The following is a 27,864-nucleotide window of genomic DNA, read 5'->3' on the forward strand; positions in this document are numbered from 1 at the left end:
GTAAAGGAAGTATTGCTTATGGTGACCGTACATTTCCTATTAAAAGCAGAGGGTTAGAAGAGAATGTGCAGTAAATCTGCCTTTGGGGGGGTGGGGACAGGAGGATGGAGTTGGGGCAGAGGAGGGGTGTGCTTTTCTCAAAAGGGCAATTATAGGGGAAGGAGAAGGGAATGATGGAAGACAGTGGGTCATTCTCAGCAGCAGCAGCAAGCCCTGGGGTTCTGGGCGGGCCATGCACCGTCAAGGGCTCAGGTCTGCAGATATTTTCAATAATGGCAGTAAAGGCATGCCTGCAAACACAAGTTCAGAAATGAGAGGGTGACTTAGGGTAAAATAATTAAGTTACAGAAGAATGCTGGATGTGTTAAAATTTGCAAGCCCCCACTAGCTAATTAGAGAAGAAGATGGGAGTTGATGGGCGTAGATTGCTGATGCAGCCTTTTCTTTCCAGAAAAAAATGGGTGGTGGGTATGGGTCAGGAGGATCCCTCAGACTATGTAGGGTGAGATACCTTAGCCAAACCCAGTACCTCTAAGAAACCTGCCCTGGCTTTGTGGTCACGGGGTTTTCTGATAGGGACTGAAGCAAGAACCATCCAGTGTCTGCTGTGGACCCAGGTGTGTGGTGAAGGATGGGCAAGTGCAGGGGGCAGGGCCAAGTGAGGTGGCAAGGAGCTCAGAGCATGCCAAGTCTGTGGTCCATTCCTACTGCCGGTATTAGTTAAGTCCCCTGGAAAGTTTGATTTTCAAAGGCTTAACACTTGACGTGCCCTTGGAATAACTTATCACAGTGGCCAATAAGAATAGAAAGTGCTGCCATTTACTTATTTATTTTGAAAAATGTAGTTGAGATATAATTGACATAAAACATATTAGTTTCAGTTGTACAACATAATGATGTGATATTTGGGTATATCACAGAATGATCACAATGTCTCATTAACATCCATCGCCATATTTTTTGCCCTATAAATGAGAATATTTAAGATTTGCTCTCTCAGCCACTTTCAGATATATATTACACTATTGCTTACTATAGTCACCATGTTGTGCATCGCATCCCACGTTGTTTATTTTGATCCCCCTTCACCCATTTCAGCCCCAACCACCAGTTGATTCTCTTTATCTATGAGTTTGATTTTTTGTTTTATTAAAAATTTTACTTATTTTTTAAATTTTTTTAATGCTTTTATTTATTTCTGAGAGAGAGAGAGAAAGCGTGAGCAGGGGAGGGTCAGAGGGGGAGACAGAATCTGAAGCAGGCTCTAGGCTCTGAGCTAGCTGTTAGCACAGAGCCTGACGCGGGGCTCGAACCCACAAACGGTGAGATCATGACCTGAGCCGAAGTCGGACCCTTAACCGACTGAGCCACCCAGGCGCCCCTGTTTTATTAAAAAATTTAAAAATTATTGTTATTCAAGTAAAATTAATATACAGTGTTACATTAGTGTCAGGTACAAAAATAATGATTTAACAATCTTATACATTTATTAATGTTCATCAGTCAGTGTACTTTTAATCCCCTTTCTATCACTAATCCCCCATCAGCATCACCTCTGGCAACCACCAAGGTGTTCTCTGTATTTAAGAGTCTGTTTCCTTGTTTGTCTCTTTGTTCTTTATTTGTTCATTAAATTCCACATGAATGAAACCATGTGGAATTTGTCTTTCTCTGACTTATTCCTGTTAGCATCATACCCTCTAAGGCCATCCATGTTGCTGCAAATGGCAAGATTTCCTCCTTTTTATGGCTGAGTAATATAACATTGTGTGTGTGTGTGTGTGTGTGTGTGTGTGTGTGTGTACATCACATCATCTTTATCCATTCATCTCTCAGTGGACACTTGGGCTGCTTCCATATCTTGGGTATTGTAAATAATGCTGCAGTAAACATGGCAGTGCATATAGCTTTTTGAATTAATGTTTTCACTTTCTTTGGGTAAATATCCAGTAGTGGAATTACAGGATTATAGAGTAATTCTATTTTTAACTTTTTGAGAAATCTGCGTACTGTTTCCCACAGTGGCTTCACCAATTTATATTCCCACCAACAGTGCATGAGGGTTCCCTTTTCTCCACATCCTTGCCAACACGTATTTCTTATGTTTTTGACTTTATCCATTCTGACAGGTATAAAATGATAGCATATCTATTGTGGTTTTAATTTTCATTTCCTTAATGGTTAGTGATGTTGAGCATCTTTTCATGTCTGTTGGTCATGTGTATGTCTTCTTTAAAAAAAAGTCTGTTCATGTCTTCTGCCCACTTTGAAATTAGATTTTTGTTTTTTTGGTGTTGAGTTCTATAAGCTCTTTATATATTTTGGTTATTAACCTCTTATCAGATATATCATTTGCAAATAATCTCCTATTCAGTAGGTTGCCTTTCAGTTTTGCTGATTATTTCCTTTTCTGTGCAAAAGATTTTTATTTTGGTGTAGTGCCTTTATTTTTATTTCCCTTGCTTAAAGAGACATATCTAGGGGCGCCTGGGTGGCTTAGTCAGTTAAGCGTCCGACTTTCGCTTAGGTCATGATCTCGTGGTTTGTGGGTTCGAGCCCCGCGTCGGGCTCTGTGCTGACTGCCAGCTCAGAGCCTGGAGCCTGTTTCAGAGTCTGTGACTCCCTCTCTCTCTGACCCTCCCCTGCTCAAGCTGTCTCTCTCTCCCCTAGAAATAAATAAAACATTGGGAAAAAAAAAAAAGAGACATATCTAGAAAAATGTTTCTATGGCTGATATAAAAAAATTCTATGTTTTCTTCTATAAGTTTTATGGTCTCAGGTAGTGCATTTAAGTGTTTAATCCATTTTGAGTTTCTTTTTGTGTATGGCATAAGAAGAAAGTGGCCCAATTTCATTTTTTTGCATGTAGTTGTCCAGTTTTTCCAACACCATTTGTTGAAGAGACTGTCTTTTCCCTATTGCATATCATTGCCTTTTTTGTCATAGATTAATTAAACATATAAGTATGGGTTTAGTTTTGGACTCTCTAGTCTATTCCATTGATCTGTGTCTATTTTGTGCCAGCACCATACTGTTTTAATTACTACAGCTTTGTAGTATGTGTTGAAATCTGGGACTGTGATACCTCCAACTTTGTTGTTCTTTCTCAAGATTGCTTTGTCTTTTTGGGGTCTTTTGTGGTTCCATACAAATTTTAGGATTGTTTGTTCTAGTTCTGTGAAAATTGTTGGTAATTTGATAGGGATTGCATTAAATTTGTAGTTTGCTTTGGGGAACATTTTAACAATATTGGTTCTTCAATCCATGCATGGTGTATCTTCCCATTTGCTTGTATCATCTTTGATTTCTTTCATCATTGTTTTATAGTTTTTGGAGTACAGGTCTTTCAGGTCCTTGGTTAAACTTATTCACAGGCATTTTTATTGTTGGGCTTTTTTTTTTTTTTTTTTTTTTTTTTGGCGCAATTGTAAAAGGGGTCGCTTTCTTAATTTCTCTTTCTGCTACTTCGTTATCAGTGTATTGAAATGCAAGAGATTTCTGTATATTAACTTTGTATCCTTTAACTTTACTGAATTAATTTATCAGTTCTAGTAGTTATTTGGTGAAGTGTTTCAGCAGGTTTTCTCTATATAGTATCATATCATCTACAAATAGTGCAAGGTTTACTTCTCTACCAATTTGGATGTCATTTATTCCCTTTTTTGTCTGATTGCTATGGCTAAGACTTCCAGTACTATATTGAATAAAAGTGGTGAGAGTGAACATTTTGTCTTATTCCTGATCTTGGGGAAAAGCTCTCAAGTTTACCCATTGAGTATGGTGTTAGCTGTGGGTTTTTTGTATCCAGACTTTATTAACTTATGTTTCCTCTACCACTACTTTGTTGAGAGTTTTTATCATGAACAGATGTTATACTTTACTAAGTGCTTTTTCTGCATCTATTGATATAATTATATGGTTTTTATCCTTTTTCTCGTAAGTGTGATGTATCATGTTGATTGATTTGTCAATACTGAACCACCCTTGCATCCCTGGAATGAATCTGCTTGATAGCGGTGAATGATTTTTTAAAATGTATTGTTGGATATGGTTTGCTAATATATTTTGTTGAGGATTTTATGTTCATCAGATATTGGCCCGTAGTTCTCTTTTTCTGTAGTGTCTTTATTTAGTTTTGGTATCCGGGTCATGCTGGCCTCGTAGAATGAATTTGTAAGCTTCTTTTTCCAATATTTGTAATAGTTTGAGAAGAATAGGTATTAACTCTTCGTTAAATACTTGGTAGAATTCACCTGTGAAGCCGTCTGGTCCAGGACTTTTATTTGTTGGGAATTTTTTCATTACTGATTCAGTTTTATTGCCAGTAATCAATCTGTTCAAATTTTCATTTCTTCCTGATTCAGTTTTTTTTAACTCAAGATTTTATTTATTCATACAGATTCAATATATGTTCAAAAAGCATATACATATAAAAAGACTATCAGAAAAAATATAAAAGATGATTATTTCATCTCCGGTTAATGGGACTGAATTTTTTTCTTCTGTTTTGAAAATCCTGTTAACTATAAACATAGCAGTTAAGATTTCTAGATTATACAGAAATTAAATCCAAGTCACACTCATTACTGGGAATGGATTTTGGATGAGTTTCTTAAATGTTTTCTCACATGTAAAATATATAGGGTACACAATAGTCAAGCCCTTTGTATCACAGGATTCCTAGATTTGGTAATACGTGTGAAGGGTATTACACAGTATACGACAGTATTATAAACTGAAAAAGGGAATCTTAAAAAACAAACATCTTCAGCTGGTGTCCTGTACAGCATGTCAATTATATCCCAGAAATAGTTTGTTAAAATACAGCTTCATGTCGCCTTTCTGATGACTATCCTTTACTTTATCTAAATGTCTACTTTAAGGAGCATCTGAGTGGCTCAGTCTGTTAGGCGACCAACTTTGGCTCAGGTCAGGATCTCAAGATTAGTGAGTTCCAGCCCCAGATAGGGCTCTGTGCTGACAGCTCAGAGCTTGGAGCCTGCTTTGCATTCTGTCTCCCTGTCTCTCTGCCCCTCCCCCGCTCATGCTCTGTCTCTCAAAAATAAACATTAAAAAAACAAAACAAAACCTTAAATGTCTACTTTTACAGCATCCCAGGAGAAAATGCCATTTTCAACTGAAAAAGCTCACTTTTTCCATTTATATTTAGGAGATGATTCTTTCCACCGAAGGTCAGCAAACTAATTTGCATTTTATAAAGTATCTCATACTGAGGCACAGATTCCAAACCATAGTTTGTAGTTGTTGTTGTTGTTGTTTTTTGTTTTTTGAAGCTTCCGTCCAAAACATGTTTTATTTCCTCTGTGACCCCGGAAATCTCCTGTATCTGCCTATCAGGATAAAGAAAAAAGGAAACAATATGGCGGAGATCAGACTCTGAAGAATTAAAGAATGTGGAGCCCCAGGGACGCTACATGCAGACCACGGGGTTCCTGTTTGCTATTAAGACTCTGGTCCGAAGGTTCAGTTTTCCTAGAGGTTAGCTTTCCACTTCCGGAACGGAGTCACGGGGATGGCAGCCCTGCGATCTAATTGAAAGGCGGGTCAGGACCTCTTCTTGGTGACACTGAGATGCTAGAGCTGGTGGGGGTGGGGGGGTGGGGCGGGGACTTGGACACGCCTTGATGGCCTTGATGGCCTCGAAGGCCGCCGCCTGGCGCCCCACCGCGTGGCCGAACTCCTGCTAGGTGAGGTAGGGTCTGCTCAGCCCGTAGTGGTTCTCCACCTCTGTCTCCAGAATAGAGGTTCTGCTTTGCACGGAAAGACACGCAGCGCAGCCGCCGGTGCTTCTCCATCCACTGCCTGCCAGGAATGCGGTTGCGGCGGTATATGTTCTTTTAGGTGTATGTAAGGTTTTTTGAGTTTCCTTGCTTTTTGAGTAGGGGCATATTGTTATAATCTTCCTTAGAATAGTTTTTGCTGCATTGCAAAGATTTTCCCCAATCCACGTTTCTTGTATATAATGTCATACATTACATAATTTTATTTTATAAACCCCTTGACTGGTTTTTATAGAGATAATTGATTTTTCTGTTTTTGCGTTTTAAGTTGTGTATTGGTTTTATAAGTGATTGGTACTTTTATTATGTCTGCATTTACCTGTGAAATTTTGTCCTTTGATAATTTTTTTAAACTCCTGATTATGGCCACTTCTTTCTATGCAAAGAATTCCCTTTAAAGTTTATTGTAAGTCTGGTTTAGTGAGGATGAATTCCTTTACTTTTGTCTGGGAAACTTGGTCTCTTGTATTCTGAATGAGAGCCTTGCTGGTAGTGTATTCTTTGGTTGCAGGTATTTTCCTTTCAGTACTTTGACTATATCATGCCACTCCCTCTGGCTTTCAAAGTTAATGCTGAATAATGAGCTGTTGCTTTATAGGGTTTCCCTTGTATGTAACTATTTTCTCTTACTCCTTTAGAATTTCTCTCCTTATCACTACTTTTATAATTAATAATTTTAATTATTAGGTGTCTTGGTGTGGACCTCCTTGGGTAGATTTTGTTAGGGGCTCCCTGTGCCTCCTGGATCTGGATGTCTGCTTCCTTTCCAATATTAGGAAAGTTTTCAACTATTATTTATTCAAATAAAATTTCTTCCCTCCTCCCCTTTTTCTCCTCCTGCTGGGATTCCTATAATGACAGTATTATTATGGTTGATGATGTCACTGAGTTCTCTTAACCTAATCTTTTTTCTTCTCTTGCTGTTTGGCTTGGTTGTACTCCATTACTCTGTCTTCCCTCTTACTCACCCATTCTTAGGCCTCTTCTAATATGTTACTGATTCTGTTCTAAGGCATTTTAAATTTCAGTTATTGAGTTCTCTGTCTCTTATTGGTTCTTTTTTATATTTTCTATATCTTTGTTGAATCTCTCACTGAGGTCCTCTGCTCTTTTCTCAAGTCCAGTAAGTATTTTAATGACCATTACTTTGGATTCTCTATTAAGTATACTGCTTATCCTTGTTTCATTTAGCTATTTTGCTCTTGTTTTGCCTTATTCATTAATTCAGGACATATTTCTTTGTCTCCTCATTTTGTCTAACTCTCTGTGTTTGTTCCCGTGTATTAGAAAGTCATTACATCTCCTGATCTTGAAAGTAGTAGCCTTATGAAGAAGAGGTCCTGTAGTGTCCTATAGCATAGTGTCCTCAGTTCACCAGAACCAGGTGCTTCAGCAGTGTCTTCTAGTTGGGTTGCATGCACCTTACTATCGTGGTGAAGCCATGTTTGCTTTCAGTCCAGTTGACCACAATGGCCCACTTTCTCTATTGTGGGCACGGTTTGGTCCTTATGCTCTTAAGGGGATAATCTGGATCTGCCACGGGCTTCTAGTTGGGCAGGGTCATCAGTCAGACCAGATGCCTGCCCTCAGCCTGCCTCCCATTTCAGGAGTTGCACTGGACTGCAAGGTTTTCTCTCTCTCAGTTGTCACCTGAGAGGGTTTTCAGGTGGTCAGGGCCTGTGGTTCAACCAGATGCCTTCCTCCAATCCATCTGTTGGGCCTGCAGTGACCCTGAACTTCAGATGTCTTTTCACATGCTGCTCCCTGAGAGGTTATTGTTGGTGGATGGGGCCAGCCAGCAGACCAGATGTCTGTCCTCAGTCCATCTGCTGAGCCTGTAGTTAGTTGACCTGGTGTGTGTGGTTATCTTCTCCCTTCCCCAGGGTAGGAGTCCCTTTGGAGTGACACTAGTCCCTTCCCAGACCACTTTCAGGGTGTGTTGCAGCAGGAACCACTTTGGAGGGATGCCTGCTGAGTGGGGCAGGTTAGATGGTGCGGATCTACAGGAGAACTCAGAGGCAGGGTGAGTGTTGATGGCAAAGTAGGTACACAGTGTTCTCGCTGGTTCCTTCAAGTGTCTGGGCTATCTAGGCTGGTGTGTGTGGAGGTATAAATGGTGCCTTCCAGCTCTTGTTCTTGGGTAAGTCTCCTAAAGATCTCTGCCCCATTCAGTGTATGTTCTTAGATTAGTAAATAAACTTCCTGCCAGTATACCCAAGGCACTTTTCAAGGGTGTGGTAATCTTTTATCTCACGTATCCATTAACAACTTACTGCAGTTTTAGTTAATTTTACTACTTTTGTTTTTAGCCTTTAGACCAGTTTTATAAGGGATTAACCCACCACTTTCACAAGGTTAGATTATTCTGAAATTCACTACATATTTATCTTTACCAATAAAGCTTATACTTTTTTTTCAGTTGTATAATTTTTAAAAATTTATTAATTTATATCCAAGTTCGTTAGCATACAGTGCAACAATTATTTCAGGAGTAGATTCCTTAATACCCCTTATCCATTTAGCCCTTCCCCCGTCCCACAATCCCTCCAGTAACTCTGTTTGTTCTTCATAGTTTAGAGCCTCTTATGTTTTGTCCCTCCTCCCTGTGTTTATATTATTTTCGCTTCCTTTTCCTTATGTTCATCTGTTTTGTATCTTAAAGTCCTCATATGAGTGAAGTCATATGATGTTTGTCTTTCTCTGACTGACTAATTTCACTTAGCACAATACCCTCTAGTTCTATCCATGTAGTTGCAAATGGTAAGATTTGATTCTTTTTGATTGCTGAGTAATACTCCATTGTATCTATACACCACATCTTCTTTAGCCATTCATCTATTGATGGACATTTGGTCTCTTTCCATACTTTGGCTATTGTTGATAGTGCTGCTATAAATATGGGGGTGCATGTGCCCCTTCGAAACAGCACACCTGTATCCCTTGGATAAATAGCTAGTAGTGCAATTACTGGGTATAGGGTAGTTCTATTTTTAATTTCTTGAGGAATCGCCATACTGTTTTCTAGAGTGGCTGCATCAATTCCCGTTCCCACCAGCAGTGCAAAAGAGATCTTCTTTCTCTACATCCTCACCAACATCTGTCGTTGCCTGAGTTGTTAACGTTAGCCATTCTGACAGGTGTGAGATGATATCTCATTGTCGTTTGTATGTCCCTGATGATGAGTGATGTGGAGCATTTTTTCATGTGTTGGTTGGCCATCTGGATGTCTTCTTTGGAGAATGTCTATTCATGTCTTTTGCCCATTTCTTCACTAGATTATTTGGTTTTTTGAGTGTTGAGTTTGATAAGTTCTTTATAGATTTTGGATACTAACCCTTTATCTGCTTTGTCATTTGCAAATATCTTCTCCCATGCTGTCAGTAACTTTTTACTTTTGCTGATTGTTTCCTTCATTGTGCAGATGCTTTTTATTTTGATGAAGTCCCAATAGTTCATTTTTGCTTTTGTTTCCCTTGCCTCTGGAGATGTGTGGAGTAAGAAGTTGCTGTGGTCAAGGTCAAAGAGGTTTTTGCCTGTTTTTCTCCTCAAGGATTTTGATGGCTTCCTGTCTTACGTTTAGGTCTTTCATCCATTTAGGGTGTAAGAAAGTGGTCCAGGCTCATTTTTCTGCATGTCGCTGTCCAGTTTTCCCAGCACCCCCTGCTGAAGAGACTGTCTTTATTCCAATGGATATTCTTTACTGCTTTGTCAAAGATTAGTTGGCCATATGTTTGTGGGTCCATTTCTGGGTTCTCTCTTCTGTCCCATTGATCTGAATGTCTGTTTTTGTGCCAGTATACCATTTTGATGATTATAGCTTTGTAATACAGCTTGAAGTCTGGGATTGTGATGCCTCCAGCTTTGGTTTTGCTTTGGCTATTTGGGGTCTTTTCTGTTTCCGTACAAATTTTAGAATTGTTTGTTCTAGCTCTGAAGAATGCTGGTGTTATTTTGATAGGTTTTGTATTGAATATGCAGATTGCTTTGGGTAGTATTGACATTTTAACAATATTGGTTTTTCCAATCCAGGAGCATGGAATATTTTTCCTTTTTGTGTGTGTCTTCTTCAATTTCTTTCATAAGCTTTCTATAGTTTTCAGTGCATAGATATCTCACCTCTTTGGTTAGACTTATTCCTAGGTATTTTATGGTTTTTAGTGCAATTGTAAATGGGATCGATTCCTTGATTTCTCTTTCTGTTGCTTCATTATTGGTATATAGGAATGCAGCCAGTTTCTGTGTACTGATTTTATATCCTGCAATTTTGCTGAATTCATGGATTAGTTCTAGCAGTTTTTTGGTAGAATCTTTTGGATTTTCTATATAGAGTATCATGACATTTGCAAAGAGTGAAAGTTTGATGTCCTCCTGGCTGATTTGGATGCATTTTATTTCTTAGTGTTGTCTGGTTGCTGATGCTAAGACTTCCAGTACTATGTTGAATAACAGTGGTGAGAGTGGACATCCCTGTCTCGTTCCTGACCTTAGGGGGAAAGGCCTCAGTTTTTCCCCATTGAGGATGATATTAGTGTTGGGTCTTTCACATATGGCTTTTATGATCTCAAGGTATGATCCTTCTATCCCTACCCTCCTGAGGGTTTTTATCAAGAAGGGATGCTGTATTTTGTCAAATGCTTTCTCTGCATCTGTTGAGATGATCATGTGGTTCTTGTCCTTTCTTTTATTGATGTGATGAATCGCATTGTTGTTTTGCAGATACTGAACCAGCCCTGCATTTCAGGTATAAATCCCACTTTGTCATGGTGAATATTTTTTTAATGTATTGTTGGATCTGTGGTTAATATCTTGTTGAGGATTTTTGCATCCATGTTCATCAGGGAAACTGGTCTGTTGTTCTCCTTTTTAATGAGGTCTTTGTCTGGTTTTGGAATCAAGGTAATGCTGGCTTCATAGAAAGAATTTGGAAGTTTTCCTTCCATTTCTATTTTTTGGAACAGCTTCAAAAGCATAGGTGTTAACTCTTCTTTCAGAGTTTGGTAGAATGTCCCTCGAAAGCCATCTGGCCCTGGACTCTTGATTCTTTGGGAGATTTTTGATTACTAATTTGGTTTCTTTACTGGTTATGGATCTGTTAAAATTTTATATTCTTCCTTGTTTCAGCTTTGGTAGTTTATATGTTTCTAGGAATTTGTTCATTTCTTCCAGATTGCCCATTTTATTGGCATTTAATTGCTCATAATATTCTCTTATTGTTTGTATTTCTACTGTGTTGGTTGTGATCTCTTTCATTCTTGATTTTATTTATTTGGGTCCTTTCCTTTTTCTATTTGATCAAGCTGGCTAGGCGTTTTTCAATTTTGTTAATTCTTCTAAAAGAACCAGCTTCTGGTTTTATTGTTCTGTTCTATTGTTTTTTGGTTTTGATAGCATTGATTTCTGTTCTAATCATTATTACTTCCTGTCTTCTGCTGGTTTTGGGTTTTATTTGCTGTTCTTTTTCCAGTGCTTTAAGGTGTAAGGTTAGGTTGTGTATCTGAGACCTTTCTCCCTTCTTTAGGAAGGCCTGGATTGCTATATCCTTCCCTCTTATGACCACTTTTGCTCTATCCCAGAGGTTTTGGGCTGTGGTGTTATCATTTTCATTGGCTTCCATGTAATTTTTAATTTCCTCTCTAACTTCTTGGTTAGGCCATTCATTCTTTAGTAGGATGTTCTTTAGTCTCCAAATATTTATTATCTTTCCAAATTTTTTCTTGTGGTTGATTTCAAGTTTCATAGTGTTGTAGTCTGAAAATATACATGGTATGATCTCAATCTTTTTAAAAAATTTTTTAAATGTTTTATTTATTTCTGAGAGAGAGAGGGAGGGAGGGAGGGAGGCAGCATGAGCAGGGGAGGGTCAGAGAGAGAGGGAGATACAGAATTGGAAGCAGGCTCCAGGCTCTGAGCTAGCTGTCAGCACAGAGCCTGATGCGGGGCTCAGACACACAAACTGTGAGATCATGACCTGAGCCGAAGTCGGACGCTTAACCAACTGAGCCACCCAGGCTCCCCGATCTTAATCTTTTTGTATTTGTTGAGGGCTGATTTGTGTCCCAGTATGTGATCTATTCTGGAGAATGTTCCATGTATACTGGAGGAGAATGTGGCTTCCACTACTTTAGGATGAAATGTTCTGAATATGTCTGTTAAGTCCATCCAGTCCACTGTCATTCAATGCCATGGTTTCCATATTAATTTTCTGTTTAGATGATCTGTCCGTTGCTGTAAGTGGAGTGTTGAAGTCCCCTGCTATTATGGTATTATTATCAATGAGTTTCTTTATGTATGTGATTAATTGATTTATATATTTGAGTGCTTTCACACTTGGAGCATAAATGCTTACAATTATTAGGTCTTCTTGGTGGATAGACCTCTTACTTATAGTATAATACCCTTCATCTCTTGTTAAAGTCTTTATTTTAAAGTCTAGATTGTCTGATATCAGTATGGCTACCCCGGCGTTCTTTTGTTGATGATTAGCATGATAGATGGTTCTCCATCCCCTTACTTTCAATCTGAAGGTGTCTTTAGGTCTAAAGTGGGTCTCTTGTAAACAGCATATAGATAGATCTTGTTTTCTTATCCATTATGTTACCCTATGTCTTTTGATTGGATCATTTAGTCCTTTGACATTTAGAGTGAGTACTGAGAGATATGAATTTATTGCCATTATGTTGCTTGTAGAGTTTCTGGTGGTGTTCTCTGGTCCTTTCTAGTCTTTGTTGCTTTTGGTCTCTTTTTTCCCCCCCTGTCTTTTCTCAGAGAGTTCCCCTTGAAATTTTTTGCAGGGCTGATTTAGTGGTCACAAACTCCTTTAATTTTTGTCTGGGAAACTTTTTATCAAGTTTTTTAAAGTTTTTTAAAATGTTTTTTTTTTTTTGGAATTTATTTCTGAGAGAGGGAGAGAGCGAGAGAGCGAGAGAGAGAGAGAGAGAGAGAGATAGTGTGAGCAGGGGAGGGTCAGAGAGAGAGGGAGATACAGAATCTGAAGCAGGCTCCAGGCTCTTATCTAGCTGTCAAACAGAGCCTGACACGGGGCTTGAACCCACAAACTGCGAGATCATGACCCAAGCCAAAATCGGATGCTTAACTGACTGAACCACCCAGGTGATCCATCTCTCTATTTTGAATGACAGCCTTGCTGGATAAAGAATTCTTGGCTGCATATTTTTCTGATTCAGCACATGAATATATCCTGCCACTCCTTTCTGACCTGCCAGGTTTCTGTGGATAGGGTCTGCTGCAAACCTGATCTGTCTTCCCTTGTAGGCTAAGGACATTCCCCCCCCCCCCCCTGCTGTTTTCATGATTCTTTCCTTGCCTGAGTATTTTGTGAATTTAAGTATGATGTGCCTTGCTGATGGTCAATTTTTGTTGAATCTAATGGGAGTCCTTTATGCTTCCTGGATTTTGATGTCTGTTTGTCCCACATTAGGAAAGTTTTCCCACTATGATTTGCTCACATAATCCTCCTACCCCTTTTTCTCTTTCTTTATCTTCTGGGATCCCTATGATTCTGATGTTGTTCCTTTTTAATGAGTCACCGATTTCTCTAACTCTTAAAGTGTGCTCTTTGCCTTAGTCTTCTTCTTTTTTTCTGCTTTATTATTTTTCATAAGTTTCTCCTCTATATTGCTGATTTGCTGCTCTGCCTCATCCATCCTTACGTCCATGGCATCCATTCGAGATTGTAGCTCAGTTATGGCATTTTTAAAAATTTCATCCTGACTAGCTTTTACTTCTTTTATCTCCGCAGAAAGGGATTCTAATCTATTTTCATCCCCAGCTAGTATTCTTATTATCGTGATTCTAACTTCTGGTTCGGACATCTTGCTTGTATCTGTGTTAAGTCCCTGACTGTCGCTTTTTCCTGCTCCTCCTTTTGGGGTGAATTCCTTCATTTTGTCATTTTGAGGGAAGAAAAGGAATTAATTAGGTAAAAAAATTAAAATATTAAAAACAACACAAAAAATCACTACATGATGCTAGATCCCAGGGGTGTTTTGGTCTGGTTATTGGAAGGAGCTTGATAGGTTAGAGAAAAAAGGGTGGGGATAGAAAGAAAAAAGAAAAAAAGGGAAAATGTTTGAAAATTTGAAAAAATGAATACAATGAAATAGAATGAAATGAAATGATGAAAGTAAAATAGAACTTGAAAATTTTACAAAAAAGTAAGAAATATAGTAGGAAAAAAATTTAAAAACATTTTAATAAAAACTGAAAATAAAAATATTTTTTCTCTTTCTATATTCAAGAAAAAGAAGAGAAATGAAAAAACAACAAATTGAATAGATGGACCAGTGACAGACTGAAATACGATTGAAATTACGTTGTTTTCCCCTAGAAGTCGAACTAGGAAACACTTTATAGTCTATAAACTAAGCAGGAAGAAAGACTTGTGGTACTCTTGAAGAGTGAGGTTGGCCCAGTTTGGAGGGGCTTAGTGTAACGGTTCCATTCTCCACTAGATGGCACTGCTTAGCTTACTGGGCTAGATTGTTGTGGCATTTGTAGGTGTGTATGCCCATGTGCAGGAAGCGTGAAAGTGGCGTCGCTCAGTTACCCAGTCTCTAGTATTGGAACTCTGTTCTCCCAAATCAGCAATCGCACACCCGTCTTTGTCTCCGGCTTCTGTCCACTCCCCACTTTTACACTGTGACCAAGCTGTCAGGTTGCAAGGTGGCACCTCCCTCCTGAGTTTTATCTCAGATGTGGCTGTGTTTCCCAGCCCCTCACTTCTGAGGGACTGCGACTTTTGACTCGTTCTGACCCTCTGGGGGAGGATCTCATTGAGCAATGGCTGGGTGCTGGCTGTATCCAGGAATGTTTGTGGGATTGTGCTGCTGCTGCTGCTCAGAGACTGTGGGTGGGTGCCAGCCTGGCCCCAAAAAAGGTTCATGGGATTTTGTAGCAGCATTGTTTCAGGGATTATAGAAAATCACAACACACATCTGGTACCAGGCTTCACCCTTAACATCCTTGTTCCAGCACCAGCGAATGTGATTTTTCTCTGGGGTCTTCTGGGACCTTTGCCTGTGGGGAGGCTGCACAGCCTCCACCAAATGTCCTCCCAGGAGGGGAACTGCCTTTTCCTGTGTGGCCCAAGGACCCCCCAGACCTCACTCTCTGCTCCTGGGGTTTTGCTCTTCCCACCAGAGCACCGCCAGGTATCACGCTGTGGAGTTTCAGACTCTGCTCCCCCTGTTTATAGAGTCTTAATGGAATTTAAACCCTCTCCTTTCTCCTTTCTCCCATTTTTGTTCAGTCTCTGTGGCTGTTTCCACTTTTCACTTTCTCTCCAGCTGCTTTTGGGGTCAGGGTGATTTTCCCGTACTCTTCCCCAGTCTCCATCCTCTCTCTGCAAGCAAAAACAGCTCCCTGCCCTCCGCGACTTCTTTTTCCTCCAGTTCACCTCTCTACTCTCCATACCTGCTCAGTTCTGTGGTTCAGGTTGTGCAGATTGTTGTGTTAATCCTCCAATCAGTTTTCTAGGTGTGCAGGATGGTTTAGTGTTGATCTGGCTGTATTTCATGGATGTGAGACACAAAATAAAAACTTCCATGCTATTCTGCTATCTGAGGTTTATACTTTAAGTTTTCCTGTTACTAACTAGTGCTCATTTGTTTTCTTTCAAAGAAATATTTAACATTTCTTATAAGGCCTGTCTAGTGGAGATGAACTACTTTAGCTTTTGCTTGTCTGGAAAACTCCTTATTTCTCTTTCAATTCTGAAGGACAACTTTGCTGAGCAGAGTATTCTTTGTTGGTGGTTTTTTCCTTTTAGCAGTTTTAATACATTGTGCCACTTCCTTCTGGCCTACAAAGTTTGTGATGAAGAATTTGATAGGCTTATGTATATTTCCTCATATCTAGCAAGTTGTTTTTCTATTGTTGCTTTTTTTTCTTAAAAAAAATATTTTAATGTTTATTTTTGAAGGAGAGAAAGAGCATGAGCAGGGGAGGGGCAGAGAGAAGGAGACACAGAATCTAGCAGGCTCCAGGCTCTGAGTTATCAGTACAGAGCCTGATGCAGGGCTTGAGCTCATGAAGAGCCATGAGATCATAACCTGAGTTGAAGTAGGATGGTTAACTGACAGAGCCACCCAGGCCCCCTCTCTTGTTGCTTTTAAGATTCTCTCCCTGTCTTTAATTTTGATACTTTAATTATAATGTATCTTGTTGTGAGTCTTGGCTTAATCTTACTTGGGATTCTCTGGGGTTCCTAGATCTGGGTTTCATCCAGATCTATGTCTATGTTAAGAAAGAAAGTTTCAGCCATTATTTTCTCAAATAATTTTACTGTCCCTTTTTCTCTCTCCCTCCCTCCCTTTCTGGCACTCCTATAATGTAAATGTTGGTCTGCTTGATATTGTCTCATATGTCCCTTAGGCTATCTTCAATCTTTTTCATCCTTTCAAAATTTTGCTTCTCTTATTGGTAAGTTCCAGTGCCTTGTGTTCAGATTTAGTGACCTATTCTTTTGCCTTTTCTAGTCTGCTGTTGAACGCCTCTACTGTATTTCTCAGTTATTTTATTCTTCAGCACTCTGACTTTTATTTGGTACTCTCTTATATTTTCTAGCTCTTTGTTGAAATTCTTACTTTGTTCATTCATTTTCCCCCTGAGATCAGTGAGCATATTTATGACCATTATTTTAACTCTTTATTAGGTAAATAATTGATCTCTGTTTCATTATGGTATTTTTTTTGAGGGTTTATCTGGTTCTTTCAGTTGGCACATACTATTTTTCTTGTCTCTGTGTTGGTTTCTATGTGTTAGATAAAAGTGACCTTTCCAGTTATTTAAGCATGGCCTAATTGGGAGATGGACTTTATTGTTCAACATCTCATTAGCTCTTGGCTGTCTCTCAAGCCTTCATGACTGTTCAAGCAGTCTGCTTTACTTGTGGTGGCACACAGTAGTCGAGGGTGTTCTAAGACCTGTCAGTGTTCTAAAGGGGAGACTCAGCACCTAGAGTTCGTCTGATTGGAAGCCAATCAGTCAGTGGCTTTTAAAGTATGCAAATATACTTCTTTCAGGGAAAATTGGAAGCTGGGTATTTCTGTTGGCTCCCTCTGCATTGAACCTGGATGTGATAGCCAATTAAGAACTGTTTTTTTTGCTACCATCCTGTTGAGTCCGTGAACACAAGTCCTGGTGGCCATGGAGCCAAGCTATCAAGGGAATTATATTTTGGGTGGCAGACACAAAAGCAGGCACCAGACATAAACCCAAACTCCTTTCTTAGAGACACTGATGACCTGGGGAAGTGCAGAGGGTGCTTGCCAGCATCCCAGTATCTGCAGAGGACTGCAGTCAGCCCCTAGATGTGTGTTTAATAAGCAGCATTCCCTTCAGGCCGCAGCTATGAAGATAAGCTAATAGGATTCTTTCACAAATACTGGTGACCCGATACTGGTAGAAGAGAGTGCAAAGATGGTGTCCCCTGGCTTATGTTCCCTGATAGCAACTTCAAAGGCCCCTAGATGAGTGCCAAACCAGAGGCTTGCCTCTCAGAACAAAAATCCAAGACAAGCAAATAAGCTTCTTTCTCAGAAAGACTGGATGTGCATTGTCTGCTGTGCCCTGGGGTGGTGGCCAACCAAGATGTTTGTTACAGTCCCATGAGGCAAGCCCCCTGGCCACCAGAGCCAGGTGATCAAGGGGCATTCCCTGGGTGGCAGGCATGAAAGCCAGAGCACCAGACACATGTACAGGCTCCCTTCCTAGAAATACCATCAATTTGGAGTATGGCAATGGGAAAGTGTGAAGGTAGTGCCCATCTTCTGAGGTCTCTGGAGAGGAGACATCCCTGACAATATCTAACATTACCTCATTTAATATTATTGGCAATTTATCTCTGCAATGGGTAATAACAAGAATCTTGTTAGACTATTTTTTGTGTGTGTGTGATATAAGCTGGCTAGCTATATTAAGATGTAATGCACATGATAACTTTCCCCATTTTCTTTTGTCCTAACCAGGAGTTTATTCTGACAGTTAATAATAGCTTCTCTGAATTTCTCCAACTTTTGTTACCAGTGAGATTACATGAGTATTTCTCTAGGTTAACCTACTTTCTTTAGGATAATGGTCAGCCCAAGAATTATGCTTAGAGTCTGAGTCTTTGTGTTCTAATATTTACTGTTGTTATAGCTATTTTCTTGGAAGTACTAAAGCATATAAAATTGTCTTCGTCATTCAACTTTTATAGCCTTTTGTCAGACTCTTTAAAAGACTCTTTTGAGTTGAACAGTCAAAATCTGTATAACTTTTAACTTCCCTCAAATGTAACTACGTATAGTACAGTAGTAGAATGAGGCATCACACGTATCATCATCCTCACCATAAGTTAGCAAAGTTGGATCCTGGAGTGATACCCATTTCTTGATCTTCTACTCAGGAATCAGCAAAACCTCCTTCCAAGCAGGGTCCAGGGGAAGGCAGAACACCTTTGCCTGTCTCTCTAGGCCACTTGCTCCACCTCACACTCTTTATGTGGTTCTACTGTAGTTTCTGCTTAAGGGAAATGCTGGCAAGTGGCGAGTCACCAGTTCCCAGGTGGTATTAGCTCCCTGACTGAAAGAACTTTCAGCACCATGGACAGCACCCCCAGCCAGTTCTGTGGTCCTGGCTCTTGCCTCTATTTCCTGACCCCCCAACCCCAAGTTCTCCCAGACCCTTAACCCAAGGGGGAGGGAGGTGGGGAGGTGAGTTATTCTTTGGCCTTTGGCCAGCTCTGGCCAGTGACTGATCCCACCACTTCTGCAAGAATCCCTCTGCAGAGTTGGTTCCTTTGCTTCTTTCAGTTCAAGGCTTCAATGAACCCCATTCCGCACAGCCAAGGTGGGTGAAGGGGGCCAGGGGAGGCCAGAATCGTGCAGTTGCAGCCTTCCTAGCACCTTTCCTCCACCTTCCCTTTAGCTTTTAGTCATTTGGCAACTTCTACTTTACTTTTCAATCACAATATAAGATAGGTGTTTATTGTAAAGAATCTACATATAAGTGCCCTGTGCAGTTCAAGCTTGTTCAAGGATCAAATGTATATCGTCATCTAAAAGTATGGGCAGATTTTGTTAATCTGACATTTTAAGAAGGGCAAATTAAAAGTTTTTGTATATTTTTTTATGTCTATAAAATGTACAACTATTTAAATATTATAATTTAGGTCTAATTTTTAAAGTTTGTTACCAATCTGGACATTAAAATTTCAATAACATTAAGTCTTCATGAATTGCGTAGTATCTTAAGAATTTTAGGGGTACCTGGGTGGCTCAGTCGTTTATGCATCCTTTTTTTAAAAATTTTATTTTTGAGAGAGAAAAACACAGTACGAGCAGGGGAGGGGCAGAGAGAGGGAAACATAGAATCCAAAGCAGGCTCCAGGCTCTGAGCTGTCAGCATAGAGCTGATGTGGGGCTTGAACTCATGGACGCGAGACCACGACCTGTGCTGAAGTCAGAGGTTTAGCTGTCTGAGCCACCCAGGCGCCCCTTAGGTCTCCCACTTGGTTTTGGCTCAGGTCATGATCTCATAGTTTGTGAGATGGAGCCTTGTGTCAGGCTCTGTGCTGACAGCATGGAGCCTGCTTGGGATTCTCTGTCACCCTCTCTCTTGTCCTTCCCCCACTCATTCTCTCTCTCAATAAATATAAAAATTTTTGTAAAACTAAGCTATTTAGATGAAATTATTTAAATACTATACACGTGCATATATATCACACACACACACACACACACACACACACACACACACACACAGAGCTTTTATTTTTAAATTAAACTTTAGCCTAGTACAAAGCAAACCACTGTATTTTTTCACCAGAAACTGTTAGATTGAATCCTGTGAAGACATTAGGTGGGTATGCTGCCATACAAATACCTACTGTGAGAGTTACTTGAAAAACCCAAGTAACAGCAGAAGCCCTTGTTTGTAGTTTCCTATTTCATGTGTAGTGTTTTTCAGTCCTGTTGATGAGAGCAGCAGGGGGTGAAATTAGAACTTAAAAAAAAGGAAGGTATGAGGTGCCTGGGTGGCTCAGTTGGTTTAGCATCCAACTCTTGGTTTTGGCTCGGGTCATGATCTCCTGGTTTGGAAGTTCGAGCCCTGTGTCAGGTGTGGAGCCTGCTTAGAGTTCTCTCTCTCTCTTTCCCTCCCTCTCTCTCCCCCGGCTCACGTGTACTCTCTCCCTGTCTCAGAATAAAAAAAAACTTAAAAAAAAAAAAAAAAAGCGTTTGGGAGTCTCAAGTGATTCTTAAGAAGGGACAAATTTAGGAGCCTTAGTTACGTTTACTGAGGTGAAGTTTGCCAACAAAATTCTTTCTTTTGTAAATGAGGGTGAATATGAAGCTCACCCGTTTTCATGGCTTTGCAACACCACATTCGCATTGGTGTAGAAAGCGAATGTCAAGCCTTAAATGTATCCCGGTTTGGCAGGTGCGCACAGGAGATTGTGCTAGTGAGACCACACGAGGTCCGAGTCTGCCACGAGCCCAGAGAGCCAGAGTTCTGACTGTACAGGAACCTGGTGTCTGTCCCTGTGGGGCGAGACACAGGCTGGAAAAGGAATGTGGCTGGTTCTACTGAGGCTTGGTGTAAAGCAGAGAAGACGTCAGACTCAAATTCCTTTTGTACATTTCAACTGCACTGCTCTGACCTCCTTGGGGATGGGTGGATTTCTTCATGATGTAATTGGGGTCAAACAGAACATTTGTGTTTAGTGTCTCCTGGTTACCCGGCAAGACTGGGTGTTCAAAGGCTGGCTTTAAAATAGACTGGAAATAAGCGGGTGAGAAAAGCAAGCTGGAACAGCAAGACTTTCTGAAAGATTAAACCACTGACACATCTGTGGCATACTCAACTTGCCTGGTGCGTGTTGTTTCTACAGGTAGCATTTGGAGGATTTGTGGGAGTCTTCAAATTGGAAAAGGGTCAACACACTTCTGTTTAAAAGGAAGAATACAGTTTAGTCGTGTCCGTTTTTTTCTATCAAAGACCTTCAGTGACCACCGTGGGAAGACACAGAATTTAGACCACAGGAGGTTCTAGCCATGATAAATAAAACTGCACAGAATAAGGCAATGATAGAAGGGTGTAGTTTGGGGTGACAGAATCCAAATTAATCTTGCTGTAAAGATGAGACACACAACAATTCAAGGCTTTTGAAAAAAGCATCATTTATTTCAAAGTACAACACAAAGTTGTATTTTTAAGAAATACACATTCAATCTTGTATCTCAAGACTTGGCTATGTGCATTTCAGTTTATCTTTAAAATAAATTCAGGTATACAAATGGTACATACCTCAAGTACAAACAGCACAGAAAATGCATATGGTCTCAACCGAATGTTTTTACATTCATTCACTGTTCTTAAAGTTGACTTACATTTCTGTAATCTGCTTTTAAACCAAGACAGCCTTATTTTAAAAAAATACTCTATTTTCAGCACAAAGTCCTCATACGTTTTTAAAATTAGATCTTGGCGCATAATATTGTGAAATTATTAAAAACCAAACTTGGTAATTTAATAAAATTGTCACATGCCAGGACATCTGATTCAACTCAAATTATTTTCTTAGCTGTAAATGTCAAATTTGTGTTCATACAGATAAATAAAGGATGGAAGAAGACAGGTGGTGGAAACTTGACAGCAGTTAAGGTTTTCAGATGTACAGGCCTTATTAGAGTTTGAGGCTGAGTCCAGACTTTTCCCTAAAAGCACAACAGCAAATCTCATATTATCATAATTGCAAGAAAGATCTGAAAGAAGCGAGTGGTACGAGCCTGCCCTGCTTGAATCTGTTTTGCAAAGATGAGGAGGGTGGGGAGTGGGAAGCGACAGCAGTAACAGCCTTAAAAAGATGTCTCAAAAACTGGCATATCATGATCTAGATGAGGGGCCCCCACTTTTTTTTTTTGCCCAATTTCAATTCTCATGAGGGAAATGCGAATTAGACCAGGGGTCAGAGCTTCTTCTTCCGATTGTGGGGCTCCATATCCGCCACGGGTTGTACGTCTGCCCCAGATCGTCGGCCGGACTGGAGGCGGAGGGAGCGTGAGGAGCGGAGGGGTTCTCTGTGCCCATGAGGCCGATGCTTGGCAGCGTGTTGGCTGGAGTGGGGAAGGGCAAGGTGCCGTTCAGGTTGCTGGACCAGATCGAGTTGCAGAATGGAGTGGTGGACCATAAGCTGCTGGTGTTGCCGAGGATCGACTGACAAGACAGAAGGCGTAGCATGGGTTGTCGGGACTGACGGGCGCGGGTGGCGCGCGGGTGAAGGTTATGTTACAAACCAGGGCTGGGCTGCAGCTTTGTTCACCTCCTTTATCTTGTATATAAATGTTTTATATATGTGGGCATCTCAGGGTCTGGTGTTTTAAAGAAAGGCTGGCAAACCACAGTCAGGGGGTGGGGGGTAGGGAGGGGCGTGGCAAATCCAGCCCTGCCTGTTTCTGTCCACAGGACGTCTGCCGGAACACGGCCATCGCCTTCTGTGCTGCAGGTGAGCAGACACTACAGAAGCAGCATGGCCTGCAAAGCCCAAGGTATTTCCTGACTCCTGTTTTAAAAGCACCTTAACCATTCTTTAAAACTGAAGCCAGAAGGATTACAGTGAAGACGAGCTTTATACCATGAAGGTAAAATATCTACGGTTCAGCCCTGCTTATCTAATCTAGGTTTCCTGAGAATGAAGGAAGAATAACAGTAAGGCATTTTTGGTCATAATTTCGTGAAAGCTGAAACCAGTAATTATTTTTCTTGGTAAGAATACTTTTTTAGAGCATGGCCTTTATAGAAAAATGTAGCTGGGAACCAGATGTGCACTGGAAAAGCTCAAGCTAAGACACAGGTGCTTCTCAGAGGCAAAATAAGCACAACCCTCCAGCAGCTTCTCCTGGGGGCCGCAGGGCCACAGGATGTAAGGGTGAAGGCCACCCTCTGTCGCCGTCTGGCCCCAGTCACACATACGGGCAGATTTACAGGTTGGGAAGGCGCTGGAATGACTCTGCTCTACTAGGAGACCAGACCCACAGCTGCTCATTTGTTCTAGAATTTCTGAACTCTAGCAGATCTGAAGAATCCCGATAGGTCACTCTGGCAGAGTATGAACACAGCAATGGAGACGACAAAAGAACTAACCTGCCCCTTCCACATTGCTATCTGGCCTTTTTGGTGGCATCAGTGGTGTCTGAGTGACGGTGACAGTGACAACAGTAATAAGGAGGGTGCCGGTGAGGCCAAGCCCCAGGTACTCACTGAGGCTGTGTGGGTCGGGGAACCAGAGCTGGCTGGCCAGGAAGGGCTGGGGTCCGTTGCTGGAGAGTCCCAAAGGTAGGAAGGGCCACTACTGAACTCGTTCCAGCCCCTCTGGGAGGCCTGATTGCACGACCGAGATAACCCGAGTTTGCTGAAAACTTCTGCAAGTAAGGAAGCAATCAAGTCTGTATCTAATTTTGCCACACTCACTCGTGTAGGACAAGGTGGGGCACTCACTCAGAGGCACATGTCCCCCACCGCTCACTCGGAGCCTCACACCCGCTCTGCCGGCTCCCACCACACCCCGGGGAAGATGGGGGACAGGGGGCGGTCCCCAGGTCACAGGCACATGGCACACAACCTGAGCTCTTTACCCACACCCATCACTGGATGACCTCAAGTGCAAACACCCCGTCTGACGTGACCACGGCGAACGCAAAGCTCGCACTGTTGCCTCTAATTCTGGACGGCAAGTAAAGGAGCCCAGCAGAGCCAGGAGTCCCATTTCAGACATAGAATCCTTTCTTGAAGTTCTTAAAATCTGGGAACACACAACTGTTACTCACGGCACTGAGCTCGCTCCACTGCACCTTTGGGCTGGTGGGGAGGGGAAGGTGGAAGGAGAGACCCTTTTGAAACCTTTGTGCTGAGCCTCCATCTTCCCAGGCTACTGTGCCGGGGGCTGAGCGGGCCCGGGCTCCCGAGCACCTGTCTGGGGGAGCAGCCACGGCCGCGCTGCATTCCCGGCAGCCCGCACACCTGTTGGGACCTGACTATAACGACAAAGGAACGCACCTTTTAGAAAGGCCTACTGAATGACAGCCTTTCCTAGGTCAGCGGGCCTCTCCACACACTAGACCTCGTCTTCCTCTCTTCTTTGTCCACAGGCTTATTAGTTACAGGTCTAGCGTTAAACACTCACCACCAGTTAGGTTAAAAGAATTTCCGAATGCCGAGAACGAATTGAGGGGCGTGAAGTCGGGACTGCCGGGGTTGCTGGCGGGGCTCCACAAGCCCGAGCTGCACGTTACAGGAGGAAAACACAACACACAGAGGTGCACGGTGGTTAGTGGGGACAGGCCCGTTACAAGCGGCCTCACAAACAGCAGATGCTCCTTCAACTGGGGGCGCTCAAATATTAAAAGACAAAGGCAGAACTGGCACGCGGCTTCTACGCCGTGAAGGATTAAGCACAGAGAAGTTTTGAGCTCCTATCCTGCCATTAGCTGTGAGGCCGGTTCACAGCAAGTGGTCCACAGAGAAAATAGCTATTTTTTCCTTATGTTTACTTTCTGGTACTGGAAGATTTATTTAAAAACTTTCAAATCTAGGCCTCACTGCTTTTAGTGCAAAGTAGGTACAATTGGGGCTATCCTGAGAGTGTTTCCTGATATTTATCTGGGACCATGAACCAAGGCAAGCACTGTACGTCACCGTGCTCCATAGGATTGCTGTGGGCCAGGAAAGTGGCACGTCCAATAATTTACTGGCTCCAATTTCCTTCTCACACACATTTCTGTTCTCCTATCTGATTATCAGATCACATCCTGTCCTGTGACAGACCATGATAATGAAGAAGGATGAACACACACCCGGCTCTCTGCTGGGGTGAGACCTGCCACGTGGGCCTCCTTCCCCGCCGGGGCAGCTGCCAGGGGAAGCACAGCAAATAAACTCTGATTCCACACAACAGACAGAAATTTCTAGAGGTGTCTGCCCACGCTGATGGCCTACTTGTAATCTAGTGGGGACACACGTATGGACAGAAGAGGCAACCTGACTTGAGGAACCCTTATCTTTCGATTCAGAATGGCTTACTGTACCTGTCTGAGCCGTCGCTGTCAACGGGAGTGTGTGAAATGCCAAGGCTGCTGGAAAAATCTGTTTTGTTTGAAGAAACTTTAGCAAAGCCATTTCCTCCTGTGACAAGAGACTCTGAGTCAATCAAAGGCCATTCTGCCCCGCCCACAGTCCGGGTGTGACAGGTCCAACAGCAAGCGGCTCACCTGGGCTCTTGTCATACCCGGCTGTGACTGCAGCAAAAGTGGGGTTGCCGTTCTTGCCAGGGAGGGAGGCTGCTTTAGTCAATTTGTGTTTGCTTCCATTTGGCTGCTTGGGTTTAGGGTCGCTTGAAGGAAGAAGTAAAGACCGAGGTCATTCCTCATCAGCGCTGTCTACAGCTGGGGACAAGTGCTGGGGCCCAGATGGTGGGACGGCCACGGGACTGGGTGCACACGGTACTTTCACTGTGGCCGGGCTCAGGGCAGCTTTCAGACCACGGCCCAGCCTCACATAAAATGCTCCCACACCTGAGACTGTGCCGTCTGAGGGGACGTGGGGACTTGGGGGAAAGGAATGAAAACATCAGGCCCCTAGGAAAGAGACGAGGGACTGGAAAGGCGGCGATCCCAGCAGAGAAGGGCACCAACGGAGGGAGCCAGCGGGTCGTGGAACGAGGAGAACAAGGGATTGCGGGTGGGCAACAATGCTCCACAGGGCTCGTCCCCTGCTCCCGTCAGGACCCAGTGAGGGACCTGGTTCAGCAAGGGTCCTAAGCCAGGCAGCGTGCCCCCAGCCTCAGTGGTTATTGCCTCTTTGGCAAGAGAGAAAAACTGGGCAGTGTGGCCATAGGTGGGCAGGTGGCTCCCCGAGTGGAGAGCGGGGGTGGTGATGGCACCCGAGCTGTGCTTGCTGGGGGCGGGTGACACACGGCGCTGACAGCAGTGCGGACACACAGTAAGAACCTGTTACAGGCTCCTCACTCTCACTGGGGTTACTGTCATGCTAACTCAGGCAAATACAGGGGGGCTCTGGACCTCCAGGGAGGAGTGCAGTCACAGTTGAAGGGCCCCATCCACCATCGGGAGGCTGCCTCCTGTGTGCACAGCACTTCCGGCAGCATCTCTCTCGATGGCCAGGCTCGTGCCAGACCCTGCTCTTTTAACTGCCCAGCTCCACTGCCCTCAGCTCAAAATAAATGTCTCGTAAAGCCACGTCCTTCACGCACAGGGCATCTGTAGATCTTCACTGAATGCTCAGGATGCTTACTGACTCTAGAATCAGATTGTAATTCTAATAAGTTAAATGATGAACCTGTGGGTTCCTGGATGATGAAAACTAACGGCTGGCGTCAGGCATGGACACGGGAGCACTGACCCTGGGCAAGGGCAGGACACTGCACAGGACAGATGTGAGGCAGGACAGGACAGCAGGCTGTGGCCACTGAGCATTTCCACTCGAAGGGGGTGAGTGCCTGCAGGACTTAGTTATCTGAAGCGTGGTGGGGCTGGGGACCTACCTGCTGGAGCTGCTGTTGACGATGCTGCTGTAGCTGCCCCGGGCTGCGAACGAGCAGGGGGCAACGGGGGGAGAAGGAGAGGCGGGCGTCGGTGAGGTCTGGCGTTGTTTTAAGAAAATGTCTGCATTGAGGGTTTGCAGAGAAAGTTTATAAAGACTATCGGTAGCTGGAAATGAAAAAAAAAAGGTCTCATTAATGTGGTGTTTTGAGAATTACGCTTCAAAATTAGTTACTTTTGAGGTTCTGATACAATGCAGAACTCAAGCACATCTACAAAGAGAAAAAAAGTAAAGCTTTCCCATGTGTTCTGTTTAAAGGTCTGAAAGGTCAGACGAAGTCCCGTCTCTCTGCAGTAGAAGACTTCCCGAGAGTCAGCCGCCATGACCCATCCCCTGACTCCCAGCCCTGCGGACGGCTCCTCGTCCTTCAGGGATGGGCAGGCAGAGTCAGTGCCCGGAACGCATACGAGTCTCTGTGTTTCCAGCCAGGTTCACACCTGCGAAATGCCCCTGAGTCCCGTTCCACGCCGCCAGCCTGCACTCCGTGGGCAGGCCTGGTGTGTGGCTGCCCCCAGTCGTTTTACAAGGATATGAGCTAACAGGAGTCCTGCCGCCCGTTAGGGTAACATGTACAGCCCATTAGAGGGTGTTACAGCTGTTTCAAAAATCTTAAAAAATTTGTTTAAGAGAGAAAAAACTTCTGTTGTGAAAAACCTACCCTGCTCTCACTAAAAGGAAATACATAGAACTTCGTTCGGAAAACGGTACCGTCTGGCACGTCTACCGTGTGCGGCGTGGGGGCGTCCTGCTCCAGCTACTGCGAAACCGTCTCACGGGCTCCCGGTGTGCGAGGCTGCCCCGCCTCGTCCTCCTCATTTCCCGTCCCTGCCCAACCCAGCTCTGTCCACCTCATCCCCTCCTGATGGCCCTTCACGCCCTGTGCAAGCCCTGCCTACAGTGAGGACAGTCTGCTCCACTCCCATTTTCTGTGGAGGGTCTGTTTCCTCTCACTTCCAGAAGGGAAGCCTGCTCAGGACAGTGGATCCACTTCCCTTGTGATTGTCTCCGGCACCGGCGGTTCCCCCCAAATCCCAGGGCTCGGGGCCTGGACAAAGCTGCACGTTCCTCGGCTGTGTCAAGGCATCCCTTATGGTGCTGCCACGCTAAGCACACTTCTCGAAGCCCAAGGTGTCCGTTCACTCCCCATCTTCAGTGCCACCTTGTACCTACCCTGGGAATTCTGACTTTCCTCAGTGGTGCCGGCATCTCACATGCTGTCCCTGTTTCCACCCCACCAACTCTCACCCGATTACGTGGACAATCCCTTCCTCACATGCTCTGTCGCCTGCTGACTCGAAGTCCATGCTCAGGGCCCATCTCAAATGCCATCTCCTGTAATGGGCCCTGCTCAAAGCTCTCCACCTTTCTGCCCGTCTCAAAAGCCCCTGACATCACCTCTATACTGTAGGACCCTTATCTGTACAACTGTCCTGACCCTTCTCAAGCT

At 43.0% G+C, this 27,864-nt stretch overlaps 1 protein-coding gene across 1 annotated transcript in view; it reads right to left on the reverse strand.

Annotated features, from left to right (window-relative positions):
• Positions 1 to 20,955: 20,955 nt before the first annotated feature.
• Positions 20,956 to 27,864, reverse strand: part of TMEM131 (transmembrane protein 131) — a 237,732-nt gene continuing 230,823 nt past the window's right edge. The window contains exons 36-41 of the mRNA XM_039232398.1: positions 26,359 to 26,524; positions 25,067 to 25,188; positions 24,884 to 24,980; positions 23,983 to 24,080; positions 23,061 to 23,221; positions 20,956 to 22,016 (exon numbers count right to left, since the gene is read on the reverse strand). Coding sequence (XP_039088329.1) covers positions 21,732 to 22,016; positions 23,061 to 23,221; positions 23,983 to 24,080; positions 24,884 to 24,980; positions 25,067 to 25,188; positions 26,359 to 26,524 — 929 coding nt within the window. The 3' untranslated portion in view covers positions 20,956 to 21,731. The remainder of the gene's footprint in view (positions 22,017 to 23,060; positions 23,222 to 23,982; positions 24,081 to 24,883; positions 24,981 to 25,066; positions 25,189 to 26,358; positions 26,525 to 27,864) is intronic.

This window comes from Hyaena hyaena, unplaced genomic scaffold, assembly GCF_003009895.1.
Source record: "Hyaena hyaena isolate Hyena2069 unplaced genomic scaffold, ASM300989v1 scaffold_64, whole genome shotgun sequence".
NCBI classification, from domain to species: Eukaryota; Metazoa; Chordata; class Mammalia; order Carnivora; family Hyaenidae; genus Hyaena; species Hyaena hyaena.